This window comes from Sphaeramia orbicularis, chromosome 6 (assembly GCF_902148855.1).
Source record: "Sphaeramia orbicularis chromosome 6, fSphaOr1.1, whole genome shotgun sequence".
In the NCBI taxonomy this organism is placed as follows: domain Eukaryota; kingdom Metazoa; phylum Chordata; class Actinopteri; order Kurtiformes; family Apogonidae; genus Sphaeramia; species Sphaeramia orbicularis.
In genome coordinates, this window is record NC_043962.1 from 673,100 (window position 1) to 684,079 (window position 10,980).

General features: G+C 35.0%; 1 protein-coding gene across 1 annotated transcript in view; it reads left to right on the top strand.

Moving 5' to 3' along the window:
* The window catches only part of slc38a8a (solute carrier family 38 member 8a), a 44,018-nt gene extending 33,493 nt beyond the window's left edge, over positions 1-10,525 (top strand). The window contains exons 6-10 of the mRNA XM_030135880.1: positions 1-69; positions 4,260-4,407; positions 6,941-7,143; positions 7,484-7,535; positions 9,721-10,525. The exon at positions 1-69 is cut by the window's left edge and continues 46 nt beyond it. Of these exons, the coding sequence (XP_029991740.1) occupies positions 1-69; positions 4,260-4,407; positions 6,941-7,143; positions 7,484-7,535; positions 9,721-9,823 (575 nt within the window). The 3' untranslated portion in view covers positions 9,824-10,525. The remainder of the gene's footprint in view (positions 70-4,259; positions 4,408-6,940; positions 7,144-7,483; positions 7,536-9,720) is intronic.
* Positions 10,526-10,980: the final 455 nt, after the last annotated feature.

The following is a 10,980-nucleotide window of genomic DNA, read 5'->3' on the forward strand; positions in this document are numbered from 1 at the left end:
GTCTGTCCCACTGGGTGGTCATCTCTGTGGTCTCCATGTTCTTCTGCCTCATCATCTATTCCCTCACAGGTCAGAGGCCTTTGTGCTTCCACCCACATGTCTACAACCTTCCACACATCAGTGTCACGTCAGCATGAGGAGCTAACATCTGTTGATCAATTCTCAAAAACTGCATTATTAATTTGGTGCCACATGCTAACATTCATAGTAGACAGTTCTTTTTGTTTTGTGTCTAAAGTCATGATCACTGGATAAAACTGAAAACTGTCATAGGGAGTAGGGCTGTAAGAAAATATCGGTTCTGCAGTATATCACAATATTTCATTTCACAATACTGTATCAATATTAAAAGGTACTGTATTGATATTGAAAGTACTGTATCAATATTAAAAGTACTATATCGATATTAAAAAGTATTGTATCGATATTTTTAGGTCTTTATTCAAATGCAGATATTGTGAAGGTTCATTTTTGTTTTTCTTTATTGTATATATTTTATTTATTATTATTTAACACTGTTTTATTAAATGTTTATTTGAATCCTCCTAAAAGCACTTTTTTCTGTCTGAGAGGCAGATGTTAGTTCCTTTGTTTGGATTGAACTCAAATCCTGTTCTGATGTTAGTTGTGAACTAATAGAATCTGAACATTTGAACAGGATCTGAAACTGGAATGTCTGTAAAACAGAATTTCAGTTTGAACACAGTTGGAACATTTGGTGATAGAACATTAGATCCTGTTGGGATCAAATACAAATGTGTTTAGTATTTGTGCAGATTTATGCTGTAATTCAATTCTTCACAGAAATAATCATTAAAAAAAAGAAACAAACAAAAAATTGCCTTTTTAACAGTATCATAATATACCGTGATATATTGTATTGTGATCCTAGTATTGTGATTTGTATCGTATCACCAGATTCTTGCCAATACACAGCCCTAATAGGGAGTAGTAATAAAACTGAAGGGTTCCTTAAAATAAAATAAAAAATTACTATATTTTGCTTAAAGTATTGCAATATCTCACTATATATTAAATGATAACCACGGTTTATCAGAAACATGTTAATGCAGTCATTCATCATTAGGAAACGGTGCATTTTATGAACATAATCTGTCTTATTTGTCAGTATATTGTACATGTGGACATGAAACACACACTGAAAATGGACTGACTGCATTTAACCCACAGGTGTCAAACATATGGCCCAGGGGCCAAATCTGGCCCACCAAAGGGTCCAATCTGGGCCATAAGATGAATTTGTGGAATGCAAAAATTACACTGAAGATATGAATAATCAACGGTGAAAAAATTATTTTAATTCAGGTTCCACATACAGACCAATTAGATGTCAATTGGGTCAGACCAGTAAAATATTATCATAATAATCTATAAATGATGACAACTGCAGATTTTATCTTTGTTTTAGTGTAAAAAATCAATAAAATTACTTGAAAATGTTTATATTAAAGTATCCTTTTACAAAAAATGTGAATAACATGAACAAATATAAACAAAAGGAAATGTCTTGAGAGAAGTAAATGCAATTTGTTACTAAATGTTTTGTGTATTTGTAATTGTAATGTCAGTTGTAATGCACATGTGTAAATGATAAACTGAGGCAGAATGTTGTTAAAATTGCACTTGTTTTTCTTAAGACATTTAAAGTTGTTCATGTTATTCAGATTTTTAAGCAAACATTGTAGATGTCAACATTATTATAATGTAATTGTACTTTTTTCACTGTTGTTATTTTACTGGTGCGGCCCACTGCAGATCAAACTGGACTGAATGTGGAACTGAACTACAATGAGTTTGACAGCCCTGGTCTAAGCCACCACCAGCTGAACACACACACACACACACACACACACACACACACGAGGAGCAGTGGGCTACCATGTCAGGCACCCAGGGAGTAAATGGGTGGTTAAGTGCCTTGCTCAAGGGCACATTAGCCGTCATCATGCGTGTCATAAATGGGTTTTTGCTGCTGCTAAAACCTAATTATCCTTAAGTTACTGTCTCACAGTAGGAATGATGTCATGGTAACACTTCACATGAGGCTCATAGACACCAATGATAAATATTTTGCATCACAACTATTTATTCTGTGAATTTGAGATAGGTGCAACATCTATTACTCTTTTTTTTTTTTATATTTATATTTAACTTATTTCCTGTTTACATTCTTCACATTTTCTTACTATCATTCCCGTTCTACATTTTACTGTAAATTCTGCTCAGACTCTTAAATTTCCCCACTGTCAGATCAATACAGTGTTATCTTATCTCCTATCTAATGGACCTTCTTCCAAAAATAAATAAATATTTTGTTTTGTAATATTTTCAACTGCTACTATTCACTTGTGAATTAAGAACTGGAGTTAAGTTCATTGAATCAGCTGATATATGTTTTCATTTTCCTCAAGTGTTACCCAGTGTTTTGTCAAACTGCTGTTTTCATTGGAGATCTTCAACTGTATATTTAATCACGTTTTTACCATTAACAACTTATAAAGTCCATAAAGTTTAAATACAGATGCAGTATTGGGAAGGTTACTTTCAAAATAGCAATTTATTAGTTGGCAGATTACCAGTTGCCCAGTTAAAATACAGAAATTCAACCAGTTTGATTACTGAAGTTACAAGGTAATGTAACCCAGTGTTTCTGCTGCTAAGGTTTTTACTGCCACACTGTACAGTTGATACAAAAATCATCAACGTTGCATTAGACTTATTCTACATATGTACAGTATATAATAGTTCTATTTTCAATAAGAAGCTGTGCGCACCATGCCACTGTACAATTTTTACCCTCATTTTTTTTTTTTTACCCCTGAAGAATTTTGTGCATGCTCCAAACTGTCGGGCATGTGCACCTGCATTCATCCAGCAGTGAAACCTGTCATACTGAATTTACCCTTTTATTTATCCTTTACTAAATTAAATTTCACTGTATTTGAATATTCAAAACTACACAGTTAATGGGGTAAAAATAATAGGGGTGTCAAACCAGTATGCTGCATGTTGAACCAAATTTACCCACGTCGTGAGCATGTGCAAAAACACCAGAAGTACAAAAATTATAGGGGGGTAAAAATTTCACGTGGTACCAACTCTTTCTTAGGAAATCTGAAGATAAGCGCATGAAGGCAGTTTTTTTGTACACTGAGTCGGTCTATTTATTGAACAAGCAGGACAGAAACCAGCCTGATTACATTTCAAGTTCAAGTTAACTTTATTTGTACCCGTAGGTAGATTTGTTAAATGGACTGGATTAAAATATTTAAATGGATTTAAATATTATTTTATTATTACTACATTACTGTTATTTTTCTATTAATATTATTTTGTTATGATATTATTATTTTCAATTCAATATTTTAAATTGGGCAAAAAGTAGTTTCTTCCCAACATTATATATGTGTGTATGTATAAATATTTTATCCCATAAAGTTGTATTAATTTAGTTTTGACACATTCCTCTGTTCTTCCTGTTTCTACACATCAGTATCACCTTTGAACAGGTGTAAAGATCCCACACTGAGTTCAAGTTACACTTTATCTTTCAACAATAAATCCCTTTGTCACATTCATGTCATGAGAAGAGGTACAAATATTTTATTCCAACTTTATGGACAAAAGTGCATATGTATGAGTGTATATGGAATAATCCTTACTATATAATGCACATTCTGTGTCCGTCCGCCCGGCGTCCCTCCCATCGATGTTCCATCACAGGAGGGCGTTTGTACGGGTTTTCCTCAGCCTTCACAGGCCCGATCACCGCCAAACTCGCCAAATGAATACAAACATTACCTGACTACCTACTAGGCACAATTTTATGTCCGTATTCAAATGTTGTGAGGTATGCTGGGAGATTTTAGCCTCTCATGCTATCGTACAATGGCACCACGGATACAATTCCGCTAGCAATAATAATAATAATAATAATAATAATACTAAATGTTATTTATAAGTGCCTTTCAGGACACCCAAGGACACTGTACAACAAGATAAAACAGACAATGCATAAAATTCAAAGTACATATATATGTGTTTTTTTTGTCTTTTTATGCTCAGAATGTTTTGCTCCAACATCATGTCATCATGTTTCTGCTGTTTTTATCTGATAATCAAGCTTTTTTTTTTTGGTCAAAACTGAAAATGCCAGTTTTGCCTCTTGACTTCATATGTAGTGCACAGCATTTGCCGCTGATGAATAAGGAAGCATCCTGTCTCCTCCTGTGTTGCAGGGGTTTATGGGTACCTGACATTTGGAAAGGACGTGAAGGCTGACATTTTGATGTCATATGCAGGTGATGACATTCTGATGCTGGTGGCCAGGCTGCTGTTTGGAGTCTCCATCATCACCGTCTATCCCATCATCCTGCTGCTCAGCAGGTCAGGGACGCTTGGATTCAAGGGAAATTCAATCACATTCATAGAATTTAACAACACTCACTGATTTTTAGTGGTTCTTTAACCGGGCTGGAGGTCTACCAGTGTAATATACTGGATTATTCTGGCTACTGTAATGTTTGTATTTTCTTGTAAATGGGTGAATTTTTATTGTCATTTATATATTTTCACCTCTTTAATAGGGCTGTGTATCGGCAAGAATCTGGCGATACGATACAAATCACAATACTAGGATCATGATACGATATATCACGATATATCATGATACTGTTAAAAAAGCAATGTTTTGTTTTTCTTTTTTTTTTTTACATTTCCTGGAAGAATTGAATTACACCAGAAATATGTATAAATACTGAACACATTTTTATTTGATCAGAACAGGATCTAATGCTATATCACAATTTTTTTTTTTTCTAATTCTCCTAGTTTCCAAAGGAACTCAAATCTGCCTCTCAGACACTAAAAAGTGCTTTCAGGATGATTCAAATAACCATTATTTAATAAAACAGTGTTAAATAATAATAAATAAAACATAACCAAAAAAGAAAAACAAAACAAAAATGAATCTGTGTCATATCTGCATTTGAATAAATACCTAAAAATATCGATGCAGTACTTTTTAATATAGATACAGTATTGTGAAATGAAATATTGCGATATATTGCAGAACTGATATTTTCTTACAGCCCACTACTCTTTAAGATGCTTTCTAAGCTGTACTTCTGAAAAAGCTAACGGACAAAAAATAGAAATATCGTATTAATCTACATGTATTTGTTGAGAAGGAAAAATGACTAAATAAGATCACATATTAAAGGAGGAATTTGTAGTTATAACTATCAAAAATGAACTCAAAGCCTGCAGCAGGGGGCAGTAGTGTACCAGAAAGAACTGTTTTCAATTCTTTGTGTTGTTGTTACTGAGTTCTGAGTCCAGCTGATGTGTTTACAGTAGAATTACCTCAGTTTGGAAAATAGTCTGAACCACCAAGTATCTAAAACTAGGGGTGTCAGAAAATATCAGTTCTGCATTATACCACGACACTTTATTTCAGAATACTGTAGCGATATTAAAAAGTACTGTATCTATATTTTTAGGTATTTATTCAAATGCAGATGTGGAGGTTCTTTTTTTTTTTTTTTTTTTTTTTTGTTTATATTTTACTTATTTTTTCTCTTTTTTTTCCCCAGAATATTTTATTGGAAATATGTAATACAAAACTTTTACAACAATTACAAAAATACAATTTACCTTTTCCGTTTTGCATATATACAAAGTCAGAGAAAGAAAGAAGAAAAAAACTAACAAACAAAAGGAACAAAAAACAAATGCAAAAACCCCAAAACACCCAAAAATAAACCCCCCACTCACACCCCATCTCAGCCCATCGTGTCTTTTATATTTTATTTTATTTATTTATCCTATAATCTGAATAATGTTAGATATTTGTTGGACGATCACTATGAACATAGTTTGAGCTTGATTGGCCGACTGTTTCCTTAATAATGTCCAAACATAACTAGGGCTGTAAGAAAATATGGGTTCTGCAATATATCGCAATATTTCATTTCACAATACTGTATCGATATTAAAAAGTACTGTATGGATGTTTTTAGGTATTTATTCAAATGCAGATATTGTGGAGGTTCATTTTTGTTTTTCATTTTTCTTTATTGTTTCTCTTTTATTTCTTCTTATTTCACACTTTTTTATTCAATAATGTTGGTTCCTTTGTTGGATTGAACTCCAATCCTGTTCTGATGTTAGTTGTGAACTAATAGAATCTGAACATTTGAACAGGATCTGAAACTGGAATGTCTGGAAAACAGAATTTCAGTTTGAACACAGTTGGAACATTTGGTGATAGAACATTAGATCCTGTTGGGATCAAATACAAATGTGTTTAGGATTTGGGCAGATTTATGATGTAATTCAGTTCTTCCAGGAAACAATCATTTAAAAAAAAAAAAAAGAAACAATGAAAAAATTGCCCTTTTAACAGTATCATGATATATCGCAATATATCGTATAGTGATCCTAGTATTGTGATTTTTATGGTATTGTCAGATTCATTTCCGATACACAGCCCTGTCTATAACAGTTAATTATGTCCCTGAAATTCCATTTTCGGGGATATACTGGTTTTACCCCGAACACCGTCAGATGTCCTTGGTGTTTTGTCTTTAACTCGTACAGATTTGGTTGGATTTCTTATCCTTGATAACCACCATCGTTGACACAAAACAATAAAGAAAATAAATATAATATATAATAAAATAAAAAATAATAATAGTAATAAAAAAAAGTAGAGGATTTTGTTTTTTTAATAGTGTTAAAGTTGGGGGGGGGGGGGTTTGGCTGAAGAAGTATTTGAGTTCAATGGAATGAAAACCAAAATCCTTGAAGGTATCGTGCTCAAACACTGACACCGTCGCAGTAACTGACGATGGGACGGTCCCACTTCAGTGTGCGTCTGAAGGGTCAGAGGTCACAGCTGTGTCCTCCTGCTCCTCAGGTCTGTGATCCAGGATCCTCTGCTCGGCTGGAGGCGGAGGCGGAGCGGCGTGGCCACGGCCGACTTCGAAAGCCGCAGCCGCTACGTTCTGACGGTGCTGTGGATCATGGCCACGCTGCTGATCGCCATGTTCGTACCCGACATCAGCAAGGTCATCAGCGTCATCGGAGGCATCAGCGCCTTTTTCATCTTCATCTTCCCAGGTATTACCGTTGATATCGACGCGTATTTTTTCCCACTAAACTTTTTTCCAGTTTTGTTCCCATTCATTTTTTTCCCAGTTTTTTCCCACTAAATTTTTTCGTGTTTTTTTTTCTTACTAATTGTTTTTCCAGTTTTTTTTCCCCACTAAATTCTAGTAATACTCATGCCAGAATTTATTTCACTCAAAAACATAGAGAAAACTTGGGAGTTGACATTATTTCTCAGTTCTTCTCCTATTATGTGACTGTTCCGGCCCACTTTATTTCATATTTGTATGTGGAACTGAACTAAACTGACTTTGACACCTCTGCCTTAAACCGTGTGTTTGTGTTTGAACAGGGCTGTGTTTGATGTTTGCCATGCAGTCGGAGCCAGTGTCCTGTAAGACCAGGTGAGATTAGGCACAAAAAAACAAAACTCATTTAAATGTTAATGTAATACAAACACACAGAGGGGCAAAAATCCAAAGAAAACCTACAGACACACAAATGACTGGAATTCTTCCTAAAGCTGACCCAGTGTATATTTGTCCTCAGAAAAACCTTGAAAATAAACTTTTCACGTGACTGAGCTTCTATACTGGTGGTTCTGAACCGTTAGCTGTAGTTTGATTCCCTGCTCTGGGCTGATGAGGACCGTCTGAGTCTGTCCACGTTAAAACTGTCGACACATTTGAACAAAAGTCACTAAATGTGAAACAGGCGAACGCCAGAGGAAACGCTGCGTTTTTAACCCAGTGACCCTCAGGTCAGATGGAGTGTCTGAATCTGAACAGAGGAAATACAACGAAGTGTCTGTACCCAGGCCTGTGGGACTACCAGGGTTTTTTCCCACTAATTTTTTTTTCCAGTTTTTTTTCCCCACTAAATTTTTTCCTGGGTTTTTTTACAGAATTTTTTTCTTGTGTTTTTTTCACACACAATTTTTTCCCAGTTTTTTCTCACAATTTTTTTTCCCATTCTTTTCCCACTAATTTTTTTCCTGGGTTTTTTTTACACAAAATTTTTGCCTGGGTTTTTTTTCCACTAAATTTTTTCCTGGGTTTTTCTTGCACAAATTTTTTTTCTTGGGTTGTTTTTTCCCACTAATTTTTTTCCAGTTTTTTTTCCCCCACTAATTTTTTTCTAGTTTTTTTTCCCACTAAACTTTTTTTCAGTTTTGTCCCCCTAAATTTTTTTTCCAGTTTTTTCCCCCCACTAAATGTTTTCCTGGGCTTTTTTACACAATTTTTTTCTTATGTTTTTTTCCCCCTAAATTTTTTTTCCAGTTTTTTCCCCCCACTAAATGTTTTCCTGGGCTTTTTTACACAATTTTTTTCTTATGTTTTTTTCCCACTAAGTTTTTTTCCCAGTTTTTTCCCACAATTTTTTCCCATTTTTTTCCCACTAAATTTTTTCCTGGGTTTTTTTCCCACTAAATTCTGGTAATACCGGTGCCAGAACATTTCAGAAGTTCATAAAAGATGCAAAAATCATTAGTCCCCACTTCTTTGAACACATTTGGTCGACTCTACCCCAAAGATGTTCCACAACTAATATCAAGTCTGAAGGTTTCAGAGAAGAAGGTTCTAGAAACAGTGTTTAGGGACTGATCCCATTAGTCCATCAGACCTTTCAGCCGTTAGTTTAACGAGGTTTTAAATAAAAACTCAATGTTCTCAGTAACTAGTAACAAATAAGAACACCTGAAAGGAAAATGAATGTAGAAACAAATCTAGTTTTATTACGGAAAATTAAAAGGTCCTGTTGAGCAGCTGTTTTTATTGAACTCCTATTAAAATAAATCTGAAGGTTTGTAGAGTATGTAAGTGAGTTTATTACTGTGGAATAGACAGTGGGAGTCCTGAATAGGGCTGTTCGAAAATATCAGTTCTGCAATATATCGCAATATTTCATTTCACAATACCGTATCCATATAAAAAAGTACTGTATGGATATTTTTAGGTATTTATTCAAATGCAGATATTGTGGAGGTTCATTTTAGTTTTTTGGTTTTCTTTATTGTTTATATCTTATCTATTATTATTTAACACTTTTATTCAATAATGTTTATTTGAATCCTCCTAAAAGCACATTTTTCTGTCTGAGGCAGATGTTAGTTCCTTTGTTTGGATTGAACTCCAATCCTGTTCTGATGTTAGTTGTGAACTAATAGAATCTGAACATTTGAACAGGATCTGAAACTGGAATGTCTGTAAAACAGAATTTCAGTTTGAACACAGTTGGAACATTTGCTGATAGAACATTAGATCCTGTTGGGATCAAATACAAATGTGTTTAGGATTTGTGCAGATTTATGATGTAATTCAATTCTTCAAGGAAATAATCATTTAAAAAAAGAAACAAACCAAAAACAGCAGTGAGTCAGACTGACTCACTGCAAAAATAGACTGTTTGTTTTTTGTTTTTTTTTACAATTTTCCTTGTGTTTCTTTGTTTGTTTTTCCTGTTGTTTCCAGTGTTGTGGTGATTTTCCTTTATTTGTTTGACTGTTTTTACTCCAGCGTCCTGAAGGGTCTGATGGACTGTTGGAATCAGTTATTGTTCGTCATCGTCTTTTCTTCCTTTTCTTTCCAGAGTCGTTCTTACCATCTGGGGGGTCATGACCCTCATCTGCGGAGCCTTCATCTTCGGTCAGAGCACCACCATCGCTGTCATGCAGCTCCTCGGCAACATCTGACTCCTCCTCTTCCTCCTCCCCTTCCTCCTCCTCCCCTTCCTCCTCCTCCTCTTCCTCCTCCTCCTCCTCCTCTTCCTCCTCCTCCTCCTCTTCCTCCTCTTCTTCCTCCTACTCCTCCTCCTCCTCCAGGTGTTTCCTCAGAGCCTACAGTCCTTCATGCTTCCTGTCCTCTTCTGCATCATTTACACATTTATGACCAACAACGACATCTGTTCCTTCTGTGTCTAAAACCTCAGGTATTTAAGTTGTTACTGGTTAAATCTGGATCAATGTTACATTAAAACAAACTTATATTTTGTCATAAAGTTTGGTCACTTTCTTAAAATTACTCGTTTTTTTTTTGCATGTAATAAAACCATTTAAACACAATGCAAAAGGGTGGAATGAACTGGACCCACATGAACTGGACCCACATGAACTGGACCAAAACAGTGTGAACTCATATGAGTATTTGTTTGTGTTTCTGTTCTTTAAGGATATTTCTGTCATTTGCACACTTGTCTGTTTCATTCCAAGGCTTAAATGTTTCCAGGACTGGGGTCAGGAGGCTTTAACTGGATGTATATGTATGAATATGTATATGTACATGTATGTTATAATGTGTGTAAATATGTTCATGTTCCAGGTGTTTACGTGTGGAAATGAGCTGAGCTGCATTCTCACATTTATTACATGGATGTTCTCTGCCTTGGTGAATGTTTATCTGCTCAGTTTGGTCACAAACACTTAATAAACATGAAAACCGTTACTCTGGCCTGTTTTATACCTTTTCGGGGGGGGGGTCATCTGCACCCCCAAGTGGTCGACCAGTAGACTGTAGTATGTGCTTGGAAAAATGAAAATATGTTGAAAAATTTTAATTCTTTAAAAACACTTCTAGATTATCCCTGAAGCATCAATTAGTGATTAATGAGGTATTTAAGGGTGTTTTATACCTTCTTTGGGGGGGTCATTACTGTCATCTTGGATGACCTCCAGAAACACGTAGATGGGCTCGTATAATGATCTAGAGCACTTTTTAACCAGATTTGAACATGGTCCAAAATTACCCTTTCTGGAGCGCATACTATTGCCTTACTATTTGAACACCAGACGGCCCCGATGAAAGTTTGAATCAAAGCTTGAAACATCTTGAAATACATCTGGAAACATGTAGA